The sequence below is a fragment of the Stegostoma tigrinum genome, chromosome 7 (assembly GCF_030684315.1).
Source record: "Stegostoma tigrinum isolate sSteTig4 chromosome 7, sSteTig4.hap1, whole genome shotgun sequence".
NCBI lineage: Eukaryota > Metazoa > Chordata > Chondrichthyes > Orectolobiformes > Stegostomatidae > Stegostoma > Stegostoma tigrinum.
Window position 1 is genome coordinate 107,082,182 of NC_081360.1, and position 21,122 is coordinate 107,103,303.

At 49.3% G+C, this 21,122-nt stretch overlaps 1 protein-coding gene across 1 annotated transcript in view; it reads right to left on the reverse strand.

Moving 5' to 3' along the window:
• glb1l (galactosidase, beta 1-like) overlaps positions 1–19,636 on the reverse strand; it is a 34,181-nt gene extending 14,545 nt beyond the window's left edge. Inside the window, exons 1-9 of the mRNA XM_048534359.2 lie at positions 19,307–19,636; positions 18,378–18,547; positions 11,658–11,808; positions 11,218–11,278; positions 3,643–3,737; positions 3,322–3,502; positions 2,559–2,617; positions 2,179–2,300; positions 1,763–1,803 (exon numbers count right to left, since the gene is read on the reverse strand). Coding sequence (XP_048390316.1) covers positions 1,763–1,803; positions 2,179–2,300; positions 2,559–2,617; positions 3,322–3,502; positions 3,643–3,737; positions 11,218–11,278; positions 11,658–11,808; positions 18,378–18,547; positions 19,307–19,405 — 979 coding nt within the window. The 5' untranslated portion in view covers positions 19,406–19,636. The remainder of the gene's footprint in view (positions 1–1,762; positions 1,804–2,178; positions 2,301–2,558; positions 2,618–3,321; positions 3,503–3,642; positions 3,738–11,217; positions 11,279–11,657; positions 11,809–18,377; positions 18,548–19,306) is intronic.
• Between the last annotated feature and the right edge of the window lie 1,486 nt (positions 19,637–21,122).

Consider the following 21,122-nt stretch of genomic DNA (forward strand, 5'->3'; position numbering starts at 1 on the left):
CCATATCCAGGCTCGGGGCTGATGAGTGGCCAGTAATATTCATGCCACACAAATACCAGGCTATGACCATCTGCAATAACAGAAGGTTTAACCACCAGCCCTTCACATTCAGTGGCGTTTCTGTAACTGAATCCCACCACTATTAACATTCTTGAGGTTACTATTGACCAGAAACTCAACTGCACTTGTCACATAAATACTGTGGCTACAAGAGCAAGTCAGAAGCTGGGAATACTGTGATGAGTAACTCACCTCCTGATTTCCTGAAGCCTGTCCACCATCTACAAGGCACAAGTCAGGAGTGGGATGGAATATTCCCCATTGCTCCAACAACACTCAAGAAGCTTGACACCATCCAGGACAAAGCAACCTGCTGGATTGGCACCACATCCATAAACATCCCACTCCCTCCACCCCCGGCACTCAGTAGCAGCAGTGTGTACCATCTACAAGGTGCACTACAGAAATTCACCAAAGATCCTCAGACAGCACCTTCCAAACCCACAACCCACGTCCATCTAGAAGGACAAGGGCAGCAGATACATGGGAACACCACCCCCTGCAAGTTCCCCTCCAAGCCACTCACCATCCTGACTGGGAAATATATCGCCGATCCTTCACTGTCACTGGGTCAGAATCCTGGAATTCCATCCATAAGGGTATTGTGAATCCACCTACAGCACATGGACTGCAGTGGTTCAAGAAGGCAGCTCATCCCCACCTTCTCAAAAGGGAGCAACTAGAAATGACCAATAAATGCTCAACCGGCCAGCGACACCATATATCCCACAAGAGAATGGGAAGAAAATCTGTGACAGTTTTTCCCCTCCTCTTAGACTTCTTGACCTCTGATAATTTTTGTTTTCTTCTTAATTTGTTTTTGGAATGTGGGTGTCGCTGGCTGGGCCGGTATTTTTTGCCTCTCCCAAATTCACCAAAGACCCTCAGACAGCACCTTCCAAACCCACGACCACTTCCATCTAGAAGGACAAGGGCAGCAGGTACATGGGAACATCACTCCCTGCAAGTTCCTCTCCAAGCCACTCACCATCCTCACTTGGAAATACATCGCTGTTCCTTCACCATTACTAGGTCAAAATCCTGGGGCATTGTGGGTCAACCGACAGCAGGACGACTGCAGCGGTTCAAGAAGGCAGCTCACCCCCACCTTCTCAAGGGTCAATAAGGGACAGGCAAGAAATGCTGAGCCCAGCCAGCGATGCCCACTACCGACAAATGAATTTTTTTTAAAATTGCCTTTGAACACAGTAGCTCACTGTTTCAAAAGGCACCACGAGTCAACCGTATTGCTGTGGAATCGCATCTAGGCCTGACTGGGTCAGGATTGTAAATGTCACTCCCTATAGTGAACCAGATGGGGTTTTAGTACAATCAATGGGTAGGCGGTGACCTAGTAGTTTTATCGCTGGACTGTTAATCCAGAGAACCAGATAATGTTCTGGGGACCTGGGTTCAAATCCTGCCATGGCAGATGGTGGAATTTGAATTCAATAGAATATCTGGAATTAAAAATCTAATGATGACCACGAATCAACTGTTGGGGGAAAAACCCATCTGGCTCACTAATGTCCTTTCAGGGAAGGAAACTGCCATCTTTACCTGGTCTGGCCTACATGTGACTCCAGACCCACAGCAATATGGTCAACTCTAAACTGCCCTCTGGGTAACTAGGGATGGGCAATAAATGCCCTCATCCAGTGAATGAATAAAGAGATTCAGCAACTCAGTTTCAGAGACTCACCATTCCAGTATCCAAAATTAGTTCCACCTTCAAACATGTACCTGAGAAAACAGCAGCAAAATAAAAAAAAAATTAAAATTCACACACTGAGCTGGCCAATCCTCAACTGTGGGAGAGTGGTGGTGGTGGTGGGGGGGTGGGGTGGCGGTACAGGCAGGCAGCTGGAGGTGGGGGGTCAGAGTGAAGCTAAGAGTCAGGGTGGAGGTGGGGGTGAGGGAGTGGGGTGATGAGGATCAGGGTTGGGGGTGAGAGTGGGGATGAGGCAGGCAGCTGGAGATGGGGAATCCATTATCAAGGATAATGTGAGTAACACAAGGGAGCCAAGTGGGGTATCCAGGAGCGGGGTATTCCGAGGGGCAGTGTCAGAGCATCAGACTTGCCCCACAGGGAGTAAGTAATTAAAGACATGAGCTTACATATTCACACTGGCTCCAAGTAGCAGCATCTCCTCCAGCATTCCAGTAGCATTTTCAATTGGAACAACTGAATGTTCCACTCCCCAGTAATCCAACCATCCCACATAAAACTCGGAATTCACCTGGGAGAATGGAAATTAAACAGCATGGGTCAAGAACTGATAGTAGCAGACTGAGTCAGGTATAGACTGACTACATTAGTCTGTCCCCACTTCGTAAACCATCAAACCATTTCACTCTCCATCTCAGGCCATCTCCACACACCCTCCAGGGTCAAGAAAACCTGACCAAAAGGCCTAGTCCAACCCAGTCCAAACAAATGAGTCCATCCCACACCAGCCAGAGCTCACTTTGTGACCCCCAGCAGCAGCTACACTCACCAGTGGACCTTCAGGTTCAAACTGCCTTTGGATTCGAAACGAAGAACTTACGTCATCAGCTGCAGGGTCAAGAAACAAAGCGATTATTCAAAACCACACAAAATTCAGCCAGAAAAGGCCATCACCAACAGTTATCACTGGGCAAGAAATCCATTGCTAACGGCCTGTGATCAAAAAGAATGGAACTGGAATACAAGAGCAAATGCTCGTGATTTAGGGGCTTGCAGGGGAATTATTTTTAACTAGACTGAGGCAGAGGGTAAAAACTAAATTCAGGGCCGAATCAGAGAACATCACAACAAAGAGTAGGTTAGCAATGGGTTAATGGAACGAATTGTGGATTTTGGGTTTAGTATTCTATGGAGGGAAGATACTGACATGGGCTGGGCAAGCGAAGGAACTTGTCCATGTCGCAGTTCCAATTCAGCTAATTCAATGGGCAGTTACCAGGAACAAGAACAGGTAGAATATTCTACCTCATGGAAATCATAGCTACTCTGCACCCGAACGCCATTTTCACATATTTGTTCTGTACAGTTCAATATTGCAAGCCACCAAAAATAATTACAAACCACTGTCTTAAAAGTTGCAAAAATGGCGATATCCCAGTGAGAGTCAGCACACGTGGGACCCCGTACCCCAGCGCGCGTGGGACCCCGTACCCCAGCGAGGGTCAGTGCGCATGGGACCCCGTACCCCAGCGAGGGTCAGTGTGTGTGGGACTGTAGCCTAGTGGGTGTGTGAGTGAGTGATTACAGCTTACTTGTGCCAAAGTCCACAGTCGAGTACAGCCTCTGTAAGGTGCCACAGTAGAGGTCCTGTAGCTGGTTCCCATCAGTGGTGAAAAGTAAGACGTCCTCACCCAGGAATTTGCGCATGACCTCGCGAAGATGGCGCAGGTAATCATAATCACATGTGAAATAACTCCCATACTCGTTCTCCACCTGCAAAAGGAGCAAAGATAATCCTCAGGTCAGTTAGTGAGTGTACCGGGCAGACAGAGAGCTTAGCCATGAATGGAGGGTGTGTCAGTTTGTTATGGTCAGCTGTTTAGGGGAGGGGGCCTCGAACCATCCACTCTCACCTGAAAACTGATGATGGGGCCTCCATTCTGGTACAATAAGGGTTTCATCTTTGGTAACAGAACTGCAAACCACCTATCCACTGCTGCCAGGTAATCTGAGAGAGATGAGAATTTATCAGGTGTATCATCAGTCTGAGCTCGCCATGTCTTTTCAACCTTTTACCCAGTTCCCTTCTGAAAGTCATTCTTGAACAAGGCTGCACACCGTTACGATTCACTTGGAGAATAGCCTCTACTCCAGGCACTAATTGAAGTTCATAAAGTCCTCATTTAGTGGTCTGTTGGAGTCAGGCTCACAAAAAATATCCACAAGGTTCCTGTTCTTAGTAATAGGGTGGCACGGTGGCTCAGTGGTTAGCACTGCAGCTTCACAGCGCCAGGGACCTGGGTTCAATTCCACCCTCGGGCGACTGTCTGTGCGGAGTTTGTACATCCTCCCCATGTCTGCGTGGGTTTCCTCCGGGTGCTCCGGTTTCCTCCCACAGTCCGAAGATTGCCTATAGTGTAGATTAGGTGTGTTATAGGAGGATGGGTCTGGGTGGGATACTGTGAGGGTCGGTGTGGACTTGTTGGGCCAAAGGGCCTGTTTCCACACTGTAGGGATTCTATGATTCAATGAAGAACTACTGTTTCTTACAAGTAAATTCTAATCTCAAGTAATCTCTAAGAACTGTCAAAAAGTGGCTCTCCTCATTAAAACCCATACAGACAATCATAAACAGAAAGGCATTGGTTTTATGGGTGGAGGGAAAAAATGCCTGGGAAAAAAAAAACAGTCCAATAGTACCCAGTCCAAGGATTCATTAAGACATCGTTTTGACTTACCAGGACTTCCTATTCTTCAATCCCCTTTCTCCCCGTTCTTTCATTTCTTTGCAAGATGCACCAGGCAGTTGGTATTTTAGCTACAAAGTCTTAGTTATTGGCTAAAGGCAACAGCTGACAAAAACTGGTGCAAAAGAAAACTGTCCTTTTTTAGGCCTTGGGTATTCGCACTGCAGAGAAATAGAGCCACACACAAAGCCTGTCCTTCCTGCGACCTGAAGGTTTCTCCCTGTGTCATTCACACACAGTTCTGAGGTGGGGTCACTGGACCTGAAACGTTAACTCTGTTTTTTCCTTCACAGATGCTGCCAGACCTGCTGAGCTTTTCCAGCAACTTTGATTTTGTTCCTGTGTTTGTAACTTAAGTTCTTCGTTCCTAAGTTCCTTATTCACACAGGAAATAGACAATGTTGTCGAGGAGAATACTGAGATACAGACTATTAGACTAGACGTGATGGAGGTTCAAAAGGAGGTGTTAGCAATTGTGGAAAGTGTGAAAATAGATACGTCCCCTGGGCCGGATGGGATCTATCCTAGGATTCTCTGGGAAGCTAGGGAGGGGAGTGCAAAGCCTTTGGCTTTGATCTTTATGTCGTCATTGTCTACAGGAATAGTGCCAGATGACTGGAGGATGGGAAATGTTGTCCCCTTGTTCAAGAACGAGAGTACAGACAACCCTGCTAATTATCAACCAGAGATAATGGGAACTGCAGATGCTGGAGAATTCCAAGATAATAAAATGTGAGGCTGGATGAACACAGCAGGCCAAGCAGCATCTCAGGAGCACAAAAGCTCCTGAGATGCTGCTTGGCCTGCTGTGTTCATCCAGCCTCACATTTAATTATCGACCAGTGAGCCTTAATTCGGTTGTGGGTAAAGTGTTGGAAAAGGTTATAAGAGATAGGATTTATAATCATCTAGAAAAGAATAATTTGATTAGGGATAGTCAACACGGTTTTGTGAAGGGTAGGTCATGCCTCACAAACCTTATTGAGTTCTTTGAGAAGGTGACCAAACAGGTGGATGAGAGTAAACCGGTTGATGTGATGTATATGGATTTTAGTAAAGCGTTTGATAAGGTTCCCCACAGTAGGCTATTGCAGAAAATATGGAGGCATGGGATTGAGGGTGGTTTAGCAGTTTGGATCAAAAATTGGCCAGCTGTAAGAAGACAGAGGGTGGTAGTTGATGGGAAATGTTCATCCTGGAGTTCAGTTACTAGTGGTGTACTGCAAGGGTCGGTGTTGGGTCCATTGCTGTTTGTCATTTTTATAAATGACCTGGATGAGGGCGTAGAAGGATGGGTTAGTAAATTTGCAGATGACACTAAGGTCGGTGGAGTTGTGGATAGTGCGGAAGGATGTTGCAGGTTACAGAAGGACATAGATAAGCTGCAGAGCTGGGCTGGGAGGTGGCAAATGGAGCTTAATGCGGACAAGTGTGAGGTGATGCACTTTGGTAGGAGTAACCGGAAGGCAAAGTACAGTGCTAATGGTAAGATTCTTGGTAGTGTAGATGAGCAGAGAGATCTTGGTGTCCATGTACACAGATCCTTGAAAGTTGCCACCCAGGTTGACAGGGCTGTTAAGAAGGCATACAGTGTTTTAGCTTTTATTAATAGATGGATCGAGTTCCGGAACCAAGAGGTCATGCTGCAGCTGTACAAAACTCTGGTGCAGCCGCACTTGGAGTATTGCGCACAGTTCTGGTCACCGCATTCTAAGAAGGATGTGGAAGCTTTGGAAAAGGTGCAGAGGAGATTTACTAGGATGTTGCCTGGTATGGAGGGAAGGTCTTACGAGGAAAGGCTGAGGGACTTGAGCTGTTTTCATTAGAGAGAAAGTGATTAAGATGTGACTTAATAGAGGCATACACGATGATCAGTGAATTAGATGGGGTGGACAGTGAGAGTAGAATAGAAGTAGAATCCCTACAGTGCGAAAACAGGCCCTTAGGCCCAACAAGTCCACAATGAAACTCAGAACATTCCACCCAGACGCATCCCGCTATAACCCATCTAATCTACACCTCCCTGAACACTATGGACAATTTAGCATGGCCAATCCACCTGGCCTGCACATCTGTGGACTGTGGAAGGAAACCGGAGCACCCGGAGGAAACCCACGCAGACACGGGGAGCATGTGCAAACTCCACACACAGTTGCCCGAGGCTGGAATTGAACCTGGGTCCCTGGTGCTGTGAGGCAGCAGTGCTAAACACTGAGCCACCGTGCCACAAGTGCTAGACCTGCCTCTATACCTCCGCCCTCAGCCCCATCCCAGGCCCTAAGGAGACTTTCCACATCAAACAGATATTCACCTGCACACCTGTTAATGTGATATACTGTATCTACTGTACACAGGGGACTGCTTTGCGAACACCTCCACTCGGTTCACAACAAACAACTGCACCTCCCAGTCGCGAACCATTTCAACTCCCACCCCACCAACTCCTCGGATGATATGTCCATCAGGGCCTCCTGCATTGCCACGATGATGCCACCTGAAAGATGCAGGAACAGCATCTCATATTCCACTTGGGAACCCTACAGCCCAAGGGTATCAATGTGGATTTCACAAGCTTCAAAATCTCCCCTTCCCCAACCAACTAAGATTGGTGGAGTAGCAGATAGTGAAGGGGACTGTCAGAGATTACAGCAGAATATAGATAGACTGGAGAGGTGGGCAGATAAGTGGCAGATAGAGTTCAATCCGGGCAAATGCGAGGTGATGCATTTTGGACGATCAAATTCAAGGGCGAACTGTACAGTAAATGGAAAAGTCTTAGGGAAAACTGATGAACAGAGAGATCTGGGTGTTCAGGTCCATGGTTCACTGAAGGTGACAACACAGGTCAATAGGGTGGTCAAGAAGGCATAAGGCATGCTTTCCTTCATTGTACGGGGTATTGAGTACAAGAGTTGGCAGGTCATGTTGCAGTTGTATAGGACTTTGGTTCGGCCACATTTGGAGTACTGTGTACAGTTCTGGTCGCCACATTACCAAAAGGATGTGGATGCTTTGGAGAGGGTGCAGAGGAGGTTCACCAGGATGTTGCCTGGTATGGAGGGTGCTAACTATGAAGAGAGGTTGAGTAGATTAGGATTATTTTCATTAGAAAGACAGAGATTGAAGGGGGACCTGATTGAGGTCTACAAAATCATGAGGGGTATAGACAGGGTGGATAGCAAGAAGCTTTTTCCCCAGAGTGGGGGACTCAATTACTAGGGGTCATGAGTTCAAAGTGAGAGGAGGAAAGTTTAAGGGAGATATGCGTGTAAAGTTCTTTACACAGAGGGTGGTGGGTGCCTGGAACGCGTTGCCAGCGGAGGTGGTAGAGGGGCCACGATAGTGTCATTTAAGATGTGTCTAGACAGGTACATGGATGGGCAGGGAGCAGAGGGATACAGATCCTTGGAAAATAGATGACAGGTTAGACAGAGGATCTCACTCGGCGCAGGCTTGGAGGGCCGAAGGGCCTGTTCCTGTGCTGTAATTTTCTTTGTTCTTTGTTCACATCACTTTGACATCCCAAATCCAACCCAGCTCGTCCCCGCCTACCTAACAAATTCTTCTTCTCACCTATCTCCTTCTCCCACCTCAAGCCCCACCTCCATTTCCTTCTTACTACCCGCTTCTCGCCTCCCTGACCTGTCTGTCTTCCCTGGACTGACCTATCCCCTCCCTAACTCCCCACCTACACTCACCTCTACTTGCTCCAAGCCCGCCCCTTTAACTTGTGTCTCCTCTCCACCTATCTTCTCCTCTATCCATCTTCATTCTGCCTCCACCTCTCTCCCTATTTATTTCAGAGCCCTTTCCCCAGCCCTCTTTTCTGAAGAAGGGTCTAGGCCCAAAACGTCAGCTTTCCTGCTCCTCTGATGCTGCTTGGCCTGCTGTGTTCATCCAGCTTCACACCGTGTTATCTCAGATTGTCCAGCATCGGCAGTTCCTACTATCTCTGTAACAATTTTAACCCCACTGCGAAACCTCTCCCCCAGGCCTCCTAGCCTCCCTCGGCCTTTTCATCTCCAACTGCCGTCAAGACATTAACCGCCTCAACCTCTCCACCCCTCTCACCCACTCCAACCACTCCCCCGCAGAACGGGCAGCCCTCCACTCCAACCCCAACCTCACCATCAAACCTGCAGACAAGGGAGGTGCAATGGTAGTATGGCGCACTGACCTCTATATCGCCGTGGCCAAACGCCAACTCTCCATCACCTCCTCCTACCACCCCCTTGATCATGACTCCACCCCCGAGCACCAAACCATCATCTCCAATACCATCCATGACCTCATCACCTCAGGGGACCTCCCACCCACAGCCTCCAACCTCATTGTTCCCCAACCCCGCATGGCCCGTTCTTATCTCCTTCCCAAAATCCACAAACCCACCTGCCCTGGTCGACCCATTGTCTCCACCTGCTCCTGCCCCAACGAATTCATCTCCACCTATCTGGACTCTATTTTCTCCCCTTTGGTCCAGGAACTCCCTACCTACGTCCGTGACACCACCCACGCCCTCCACCTCCTCCAGAACTTCCAATTCCCTGGCACCCAACACCTCATTTTCACCATGGACGTCCAGTCCCTATACACCGGCATTCCTCATGCAGATGGCCTCAAGGCCCTCTGCTTCTTCCTGTCCCGCAGGCCCGACCAGTCCCCCTCCACCAACACCCTCATCCGCCTAGCCGAACTCGTCCTCACCTTCAACAACTTCTCTTTTGATTTCTCCCACTTCCTACAGACTAAGGGGGTGGCTATTGGTACCCGCGTGGGCCCAAGCTATGCCTGCCTCTTTATAGGTTACGTGGAACAGTCCCTCTTCCGCACCTACATTGGCCCCAAACCCCACCTCTTCCTCCATTACATTGATGAACTGTATCAGCGTCGCCTCATGCTCCCAAGAGGAGCTCGAACAGCTCATCCACTTCACCAACACCTTCCACCTCAACCTCAAATTCACCTGGGCCATCTCCAATACATCCCTCACCTTCCTGGACCTCTCTGTCTCCATCTCAGGCAACCAGCTTGTAACTGATTTCCATTTCAAGCCCACTGACTCCCACAGCTACCTAGAATACACCTCCTCCCACCCACCTTCCTGCAAAAATTCCATCCCCTATTCCCGATTTCTCCGCCTCCCCCACATTTGCTCCCAGGATGAGGCATTCCACTCTCGCACATCCCAGACGTCCACGTTCTTCAAGGAGCGCAACTTTCCCCCCACAGCGGTCGAGAACGCCCTTGACCGCGTCTCCCGCATTTCCCACAACACATCCCTCACACCCCGCCCCCGCCATAACCGCCAGAAGATATTCCCTCTCGTTCTCACATACCACCCCACTAACCTCCGGATACAACGCATCATCCTCCGACACTTCCGCCATCTACAATCTGACCCCACCACCCAAGACATTTTTCCATCCCCACCCTTGTCTGCTTTCCGGAGAGACCACTCTCTCCGTGACTCCCTTGTCCGCTCCACACTCCCTTCCAACCCCACCACACCCAGCACCTTCCCCTGCAACCGCAGGAAGTGCTACACCTGCCCCCACACCAGCCCCCGTCACCCCCATCCCAGGCCCCAAGAAGACTTTCCATATTACGCAGAGGTTCACCTGCACATCTGCCAATATGGTATATTGTATCCACTGTACCCGGTGTGGCTTGCTCTACATTGGGGAAACCAAGCGGAGGCTTGGGGACCACTTTGCAGAACACCTCTGCTCGGTTCGCAACAAACAACTGCACCTCCCAGTCGTGAACCATTTCAACACCCCCTCCCATTCCTTAGACGACATGTCCATCATGGGCCTCCTGCAGTGCCACAATGGTGCCCAAAGGTTGAAGGAACAGCAACTCATATTCCGCTTGGGAACCCTGCAGCCCAATGGTATCAATGTGGATTTCACAAGCTTCAAAATCTCCCCTCCCCCACTGCATCCCAAAACCAGCCCATCTCGTCCCCACCTCACTAACCTGTTCTTCCTCTCACCCATCCCCTCCTCCCACCTCAAGCCACACCTCCATTTCCCAACTACTAACCTCATGCCATCCCCTTGACCTGTCGGTCCTCCCCTGACTGACCTATTCCCTCCCTCCCTCCCCACCCATACTCTCCTCTCCACCTATCTTCTCCTCTATCCATCTTCAGTCCGCCTCCCCCTCTCTCTCTATTTATTTCAGAATCCTCTCCCCCCTCCCCCTTTTCTGATGAAGGGTTTAGGCCCGAAATGTCAGCTTTTGTGCTCCCAAGATGCTGCTTGGCCTGCTGTGTTCATCCAGCTCCACACTTTGTTATCTTCTCTAACCCCGCCTCTTTGACCTGTCCGTCTCCTCTCACCCTACCTTCTCCTTTATCCATCTTCTATCCACCTCCCCCCCTCCCTATTTATTTCAGAATCCCTTTCCCCTCCCCCATTTCTGAAGAAGGGTGAAGGGTCTAGGCCCGAAACATCAGCTTTCTTGCTCCTATGATGTTGCGTGATCTGCTGTATTCATCCAGCTTCACACTTTGTTATCTCAGATTCTCCAGCATCGGCAGTTCCTACTATCTCGATATGCAGATCAGGTTGATTTTGTTGCTGCAGGCTCGATAGGCTAAAGGGCCTCTTTTGTACTGTATGGTTGTGAGTGCTCAGTACTTTATTCATCCTTTGCTGTAATAATTTCATTTTTGGGCCCATCTCTTGCCAAACTACTTTCCCCTCAGTGTCCCAGTTTAGAACAAACTCTTTCTACCTGGATCAGAAGATCGTAAACTGATTGTTGAATTTTGCAGAAGCCAAGCTGGAAGACCACCCTGAAAACAAACAAAAACAAATTGTAAACCAGAAGGCTGCACCTTAAGTCCCAGCCAGTGCCCGACAGTGAGAAGGGAGACCAGGGTCTCAGCTGACAGGATTTGGGTTAGTGGGGGCAGTAGAAGCCTGGTTCCCCTAACACTCTATGGCTGGGTTTGGCTGCACCCCACCCACTTCAGTCAGGTCTCAGTTACCCCAGCCTGGCAGATCTTAGACCCCGTAACATTCCTCTCCTAGCCACCCTGTCTAAACCCCTTCATTTAGCAGACTCTGTTCCTGACCCCAACTCCTGTAAGCAAGACAGCATCCCTAGATTACATCCCCATGACCCTTGAGCTCCCAGGATGACAGCACATATAGTGTTTTAATGGTTCTCACCAGATCCCACTCAGCACAGATGTAGGGTCCAGGACGCAGAATGACAAACAGACCTATCTCCTGAGCGAGGCTCAGAAAATACACAATATCTTTGGCGTTGCTGAAGTCATATTCCCCAGGGGTCGTTTCGTGGTAATTCCAGGCAATGTACCTGAGGAGGTGAACGAGAGGACAGAACAACAGATACAAAGTTATTTACTGTCCAGAAAAGATCCACACAATCCCACAAGTGCCAAATTGAAACTATTCCACAATCCTGGTATTTACCATCAATGTTACAAACTGGAAACTCATTGAGGATTCAATATGCTGGTAATTATCATTGACAGTGCTATTGAGCAGTTCATACTCAGCAAAAACCTGCTCAGTGACGCACAGTTTGGGTTCTGCCAGAGCCACCCAGCTCCTGACCTCACTACAGCCTTGGTTCACACATGGAGAAAGGAGGTGAATCCTAGAGGTGAGGTGAGAGTGGCATCCCTTGGTGTCAAGGGTGCATCAAGGTGCCCTGGAAAAATTGGAATCAGTGAGAACCAGGAGCAAAGTCTCTGCTGGGAGGAGCCACATTTGGTATGTAGGACGATGGTCGTGACTGTTAGAGATCAATCATTTCAGCTCCAAGGCATCTCTACAGGAGTTCATCAGGATAGTGTCCTAGGCCCAACCATCTTCAGCTGCTTCATCAATGACCTTCCCTCCATCATAAGGTCAGAAGTGAGGAAGTTCACCAATGACTGCACAATGTTCAGCACCATTCGTCACTCCTCAGACACTGAAGCAGTCCATGTTCACATGCAACAAGCTGACGAGTGACAAATAACATTGACTTCATACAAATGCCAGGCAATATCCACCTCCGACAAGAGACAATTTAACCACTGTCCCTTGACATTCAATGGCATGACCCCATTATCAATATCTTGGGGTTTACCACTGACCAGAAACTGAACTGGACTAGCCAACTAAATACAAGAGCGGGTCGGAGGCTAGGAATGCTGCAGCAAGTAACATATCTCCTGACATCCCAAAGTCTGCCCACCACATACAAAGTATAAGTCAGGAGTGTGATGGAATACTCCCCACTTGTCTGGATGGGTTCAGCTCCAACAACATTCAAGGCACATCACACCATCCAGGACAAAGCAGCCCACTTGACTGACACAACACCTACAAACATCCCACTCCCTGCACCACCGGCACTCAGTAGCAGCAGTGTGTACTATCTACAAGGTGTACTGCAGAAATTCACCAGAGATCCTCAGGCAGCACCTTGCAAAACCAAGACCACTTCCGTCTAGAAGGACAGGAACAGCAGGTGCAGGGAACACCACCCCCTGCAAGTTCCCCTCCAAGTCATACACCATCCTGGCTTGGAAATATATCGCTGTTACTTCACTATCACTGGGTCAAATCTTGGAATTCCCTCCCTGAGGGCAATGTTGGTCAACATACAGTACATGGGCTGCAGCGGTTCAAGAAGGCAGCTCACCACCAACTTCCCCAGGACAACTAAGGATGGACAGTAAACGTTGGCACTGTCATCAATATCCACATCTGATGAACGAAAAATACCCGGCACCACGTTATAGATGGACATGGGATGTTCATCCATGATTGCACAAATGTTCAGGTATATGGGACTAATTTACTTGTCAATCTATTTGAGCAAAGAACAAAGAAAATTACAGCACAGGAACAGGCCCTTCAGCCCTCCAAGCCTGCATCAATCCAGATCCTCTATCTGAGCCTATCACCTATTTTCCAAGGATCTGTATCCCACTGCTCCCTGCCCATTTATGTATCTCTCTAGATACATTTATATGGTGCCCTGCGCCCGCTTCTACCACCTCTGCTGGCAACACGTTCCAGGCACCCACCACCCTCTGTGTAAAGAACTTTACACGCATATCTCCCTTAAACTTCCCTCCTCTCACTTTGAACTCATGACCCCTAGTAATTGAGTCCCTCACTCTGGGAAAAAGCTTTTTGCTATCCACCCTGTCTATACCCCTCATGATTTTGTAGACCTCAATCAGGTCCCCCCTCAATCTCCGTCTTTCTAATGTAAATAATCCTAATCTACTCAACCTCTCTTCATAGTTAGCACCCTCCATACCAGGCAACATCCTGGTGAACCTCCTCTGCACCCTCTCCAGAGCATCCACATCCTTTTGGTAACGTGGCGACCAGAACTGTACACGGTATTCCAAATGTGGTCGAACCAAAGTCCTATACAACTGCAACATGACCTGCCAACTCTTGTACTCAACAGCCCCTCAGATGAAGGAAAGCATGCCGTATGCCTTCTTGACCCCTCTTTCCACCTGTGTTGCCATCTTCAGGGTACAATGGACCTGAACACCCAGACCTCTCTGTGCATCAATTTTCCCCAGGACGTTTCCATTTACCGATTAGTTCACTCTTGAATTAGATCTTCCAAAATGTATCACCTCGCATTTGCCCGCATTGAATTCCACCTGCATTTCTCCGCCCAACTCTCCACTCTATCTATATTCTGCTGCATTCTCCGACAGTCCCCTTCACTATCTGCTACTACTATATGTGTACAAATTATTAAAGGTGGCACCACTGGTGGAGACAGTAGTTAATAAGGCATACAGTATCCTAGGCTTTATTAGTAGGGGCATAGAGCAAGGAGCAATTGTTGCTAAATAATAAAAGCAAAACACTACATATGATGGAAATCTGAAACCACACAGACACACACACACTCCCTCTCTCCTTGCTAGTTTGATGGCAGTTTACTTTCACTCTGTTTATTGTCTTTTGAGTCCTCCTTTACTAAGTTCTTAATTTATGTAAACAATAACAAATATCCAGAATGATTTACAGACTGCAATCTAATGGAGGAGTTTGTAGGGGATGTTTACATACAGAATTTTAGTTACCTGGGAGTGAACCTCAGACACTAGTCTAATCAAGGTGGTCAGGGCAGTTTAGACGTAAAATAGCAGGTATCTGGGACTAATTTACAGACCGGGATATAATCGAAGGGTTTGGGGGTTCACGACATCCCTGGGCCTGGTACTCAAAGCCTTTCACTATGAAGGCCAATATACCAGTTACCTTCCTAACTGGTTGCTGCAGCTGCCTGCCTGCTTAACTAGATTAAGACCACACTTCCCAATCTATCACCATTTTAATAAGGTAGCAACTGCTGACACCCAAGACAGATTTCAAAAAAAGTGTGATAAAAAGTTAGTGAACACATAAAACTGAAAAGAACTGAATGAAAGTATATATTGCAAAGTATATCATAGAACCCCTCCAGTGTGGGAACAGGCCCTTTGGCCCAACAAGTCCACGCCGACCCTCAAAGCATCCTACTCAGACCTATCCCCCTACAACCCACCTAATCTACACATCCCTGAACACTATGGGAGATAGTAAGAACTGCTGATGCTGGAGTCTGAGATGGCACAGTTTGGAGCTGGAGGAACACAGCAGATCAGGCAGGATCAGAGGAGCAGGAAAGCTTATGTTTCAGGTCGGGACCCTTCTTCAAAAGTTTCTGAGCACGATCGGCAATTTAGCATGGCCAATCCACCTAACCAGCACATCTTTGGACCGTGGGAGGAAACTGGAAGAAACCCACACAGACACAGGGAGAATATGCAAACTCCACACAGACAGTCGCCCAAGGGTAGATTTAAACCCAGGTCCCTGGCGCTCTTGAGGCAGGTACCAGTGCTAAGCACTGAGCCACTGTGCCATATATTTGAACGTTTGTTCAAACAAAACTCACCATTTTTATGTGCACAGGTATGTGCAGAATGATAATAAGTCAGAGGTGAGCATGCGCAATTAGCACTTATCAGAGCTGAAATTCAGCGGCGTAAGTGGTGACAGCCCAAGCCAGGGGAAGCCGGGAAGGTAAGGTTTCTGTATTTAAAAAACTTGCCTCATGTATAGCCGGAGCAAAGGCTGAGCAGGAGCAAGCACAGATACGGGGACTGCTGGGTAAGTGGACTAATATATTCGGTCAGTGTCCCTTCTGACTTCACCTGCGAGAAGTGCACCCAATTCCAGCTCCTCAGAGACCGCGTTAGGAAACTGGAGCTGTTCAAGAAAGAAAATAGGGATAATCCTGGGAATTACAGACCAGTCAGTCTTACTTCTGTGGTGGGTAAATTATTGGAGAGACAGTATTTATGATTATTTGGAAAAGCACAGTTTGATTAGAAATAGTTAGCATGACTTTGTGAGGGGCAGGTGATGCCTCACAAGACTTAGTGAATTATTTGAGGATGAGACAAAACACATTGATGAAGGTAGAGCAGTGTATGTGGTGTATATGGATTTCAGTAAGGTACATAACAAGGTTCCACATGGGAAGGTTATTCAGAAAGTAAGAAAGCTTGGGATTCAGGGAAATGTGGCTGTCTGGGTGCAGAATAGGCTGTCTAATAGAAGACAGAGGGTGGTAGTACACGGAAAGTATTCAGCCTGGAGCTCGGTGACCAGTGGTGTTCCGCAGGGATCTGTTCTGGGACGTCTGCTCTTTGTGATCTTTATTAATGAGTTGGATGAGAAAGTGGAAGGCGGAGGTTAGTAAGTTTGCCGATGACACGAAGGTTGGTGGAGTTGTGGACAGCATGGAGGGCTGTTGTAGGTTTCAACAGGACATTGACAGGATGCAGAGCTGGGCAATGAAGTGGCAGATGGAATTCAACCCAATTACTAGGGGTCACTATTTCAATGTGAGAGGGGAAAAGTTTAAGGGAGATATGTGTGGAAAGTTCTTTACACAGAGGGTGGTGGGTGCCTGGAACGTGTTGCCAGCGGAGGTGGTAGAGGTGGGCACAATAGCAATATTTAAGATGTATCTAGACAGATACATGAATGGGCAGGGAGCAGTGGGATACGGATGCTTGGAAAACAGATGACAGGTTCAGATAGAGGATATGAATTTGCGCAGGCTTGGAGGGCCGAAGGGCCTGTTCCTGTGCTGTAGTTTTCTTTGTTCTTTATTCTAACCCATAAAAGTGTGAAGTTATTCATTTTGTAAGGTCAAATTTGAATGCAGAATACAGGGTTAGTGACAGGATTCTCAGCAGTGTGGAGGAACAGAGGGATCCTGGGGACCACATCCATAGATCCCTCAAAGTTGCAACGGAAATTGATAGGGTTGTTAAGAAGTGTGTCGGCTTTCATTGGCAGGGAAATTGAGTTTAAGAGCCGTAAGGTTACGCTGCAGCTCTATAAAACCCACACTCAATTCTGGTCACCTCATTATACGAAAGATGTGGAAGTTTTAGAGAGGGTGCAGTGGAGATTTACCATGTTGCTGCCTGGAATGAAGGGCAGGCCTTATGAGGAAAGGTTAAGGGAGCTAGGGCTTTTCGCATTGGAATGAAGAAGGACAAAGAACAAAGAAAATTACAGCACAGGAGCAGGCCCTTCGGCCCTCCAAGCCTGCGCCTATTCAGATCCTCTACCTAAACTTGTCACCTATTTTCCGAGGGTCTGCATCCTTGAATGAGAGCTGACTTAATAGAGATGCACAAGGTGATGAGAGGCATAGGTGCAGTGGATAGTCAGAGACATTTTCCCAGGGCAGAAATGACTATTATGAGGGGCATAACTTTAACGTGATTGGAGGACGGAATAGAGGAGATGTCAGATGTAGGTTGTTTACTCAGAAACCGGTGGGAGCATGGAACGTGCTGCCGGAGAGAGTAGTGGAGTCAGATACTTTAGAGACTTATTAGCAACTCTGAATAGGCACATGGAGGGTAGTAAAATGTAGGGTATGCAGGGTAGTTTGATTTCAGAGTAGGATAATAGTTCGGCAGAACATCATGGTGTACTGTTCTAACTGTAAGTGTCGGCAAACGCTAGATTTAAATAGGACTCTCCCATTCTCTATTCCTACTGAGGTGAATAACTTCATACTCATCAACATTGCATTTGCCCACTCATTCGATATGTCTAATTCACCTTGCTGCGTCTTTACGCTAACCTTCTACTCTCAATCATCAGCAAATATGGAAACATTACGCTTGATTTCCTCATCCAGGACTGAAGAGGACACAATGAGATTATAAATAAATTGAAAGATTAAGTAAATGGGTGAGGGTGTGGCAAATGGATTGTAATGTGTGAAAATGTGAGAAAATGTGAAATTGTCTGTTCTGGCAGGAAGAATCGGAAAGGATATGATCTATACGGTGAGAGATTGCAGAACTCTTGAGATGCAGAGGCATCTAAATGCCCTTGTGCATGAATCACAAAAGGTCAATCTGCAGGTCACAAGTCAGGGATTACCCATTTAAAACTGAGATGAGACAAAAACACTTCTTTTAGACGGTTGTGAACTTTTGGAGTTCTCTTCTTGAAAGCGTGGTGGAAGCACAGTTCTTGAACATTTTTAAGGCAGAGATGGCTAAGATGGTTCTTGTTAATCATGAGGGTGAAACGTTATCAGGGTAGTGGGGAAATGTGGATTGGAGATTACAATCAGATCAGTCAGGAGGATGGGGCTGAATGGTTTTGCCTGTGCCTGACTGTTTTGACCATATCTGCATTTGTAAATAAATAACCAGAGTAATCTGGTAAATAATGCTGTTTGAAATAAAATGATTGGTCCAAGATTCTGGGGAGACCTACCCTACTCCTGAATAGACCATCCCTCGTCCAGCAGAGCAGCAGTCCCTCCTTCAGTACTGCTACAATAACCCATGGTTGAGCCACACTTACATCTGGATCGTGTTCAGCCCAGCCATGTACATTTTCTGTAGCCTGTCCTTCCAATAGATACGAGGAATTCGGAAATAGTGTATACTCCCAGAGATATACCGGAAACAGGAACCATCTTTGCTGAAGCACTCGTTTTCATAATCAACTGTGAACGTCCCTGACTTAGAGGTCTGTAAAAGACAAGTTTCATGAGGCACAAAAAGTCCAACTCACCAACAGCACGTCAAAGATATACAGAGAAATATAGAGTAAAGCTCCCGCTACACTGTCCCCCATCAAACACTCTCAGGGACAGGGACAGCACGGGGTTAGATACAGAGTAAAGCTCCCTCTACACTGTCCCCCATCAAACACTCCCACGGACAGCGACAGCACGGGGTTAGATACAGGCTAAAGCTCCCTCTACACTGTCCCCATCAAACACTCCCAGGGACAGCGACAGCACAGGGTTAGATACAGAGTAAAGCTCTCTCTACACTGTCCCCCATCAAACACTCCCAGGGACAGGGACAGCAGGGGGTTAGATACAGAGTAAAGCTCTCTTTACACTGTCCCCCATCAAACACTCCCACGGACAGCGACAGCACGGGGTTAGATACAGGCTAAAGCTCCCTCTACACTGTCCCCATCAAACACCCCCACGGACAGCGACAGCACGGGGTTAGATACAGGCTAAAGCTCCCTCTACACTGTCCCCATCAAACACTCCCAGGGACAGGGACAGCACGGGGTTAGATACAGAGTAAAGCTCTCTCTACACTGTCCCCCATCAAACACTCCCAGGGACAGGGACAGCACGGGGTTAGATACAGGCTAAAGCTCCCTCTACACTATCCCCCATCAAACACTCCCAGGGACAGCACAGGGTTAGATAGAGGGTAAAGCTCCCTCTACACGGGGGGGGGCAGTAATGGGGCGGGGGTATTTACCGGTTGTTGGTGAGGCAGCGATCCCGGGGGCTGGGTTGTACATTCACTCATCGCCAGCCCCGGGGCCAGGAGCAGGAGTAGCCAGAGAATGGGAGCCATCCCTGGGCCTGGGCCGGGGCCGGGGCCGGGGCCGAGGCTTGAGCCTGAGCGCCGCCGGGGGCCGGAGGCCAAGGGCAGTTGGCGGTTTTTGATATAAACCGGCGGCGGTTCGAAAATGGAACGAAGTCCCGTCCCGGGGCCAACCCCCTTCCGCACGGCACCGCCCGCCAGGGGGAGCGCTCCTCCTCAACAGGGCCCAGGCTCCGTAACCTTAACCACGCCCCAAGCCGAGACCACGCCCCAAGCCGAGACCACGCCCCCAAGCCTAGACCGCACCTCTCGTCCTGACCACGCCCCCAAAACTAGACCACACCCCTTCACCCTGACCCCGCCCCCAAACCTAGATCTCACCCCTCCGCCCTGCACACGCACTCAAACCTCGACCACACCACCTCGCCCTGACCGCGCCCCTGAACCTAGACCACACCCCCTCACCCCAAAACCCTCGCCCTGACAACACCCTCTCACCTAGACCACACCCCCCACCACCAACACACCCCCTCACCTAGACCACCACCTCTCATCATGACCTCACCCCCAGGCTTAGACCGACGCACTCACCCTAAAACCCTCTCCCTGCCCATACATCTCACCTCGGCCACACCTCCCACTCAGACCACACCCCCCTCCCCAAAATCTCACCCTGACCACACTCCCTCACCCTGACCACACCCTCTCGCCCTGACCACACCCCCACCCTGACCACACTCCCTCACCCTGACCACATCCCCTCGCCCTGACCACACCCCCTCGCCCTGACCACACCCCCTCACCGATGGACAATCCCTCACCATGACCACACCCCAAAGCCTAGACAACATCCCCCCGCCCCAAACCCTCACCTTGACCACACCCCCACCCTGACCACACCCTCTCACCTAGACCACACCCCCTCACCGATGGACAATCCCTCACCATGACCACACCCCAAAGCCTAGACAACAGCCCCCCACCCCAAACCCTCACCTTGACCACACCCCCACCCTGACCACACCCCCTCGCCCTGACCACACCCCCTCACCCTGACCACACCCCCTCACCTAGACCACACCCCCTCACCGATGGACAATCCCTCACCATGACCACACCCCAAAGCCTAGACAACAGCCCCCCACCCCAAACCCTCACCTTGACCACACCCCCACCCTGACCACACCCTCTCACCTAGACCACACCCCCTCACCCTGACCACACCCCCTCACCTAGACCACACCCCCTCACCGATGGACAATCCCTCACCATGACCACACCCCAAAGCCTAGACAACAGCCCCCCACCCCAAACCCTCACCTTGACCACACCCCCACCCTGACCACACCCCCTCGCCCTGACCACACCCCCTCACCCTGACCACACCCCCTCACCTAGACCACACCCCCTCACCGATGGACAATCCCTCACCATGACCACACCCCAAAGCCTAGACAACAGCCCCCCACCCCAAACCCTCACCTTGACCACACCCCCACCCTGACCACACCCTCTCACCTAGACCACACCCCTCACCCCAACCACACCCCCTCACACACCCCAAACCCTCACCCTGACCACAGCCCCTAAGCGTGACCCTGACACTGTACTCACACCCTCACCCAACACCCCAACACCACCCCCTGTAGACACCTCCACCCCCACCCCCTCGCTAACGGCTCCCCTGTACTCACCCCACCCCCACCCCCTCACTGACCACTCCCCTGTACTCACCCTCACCACCACC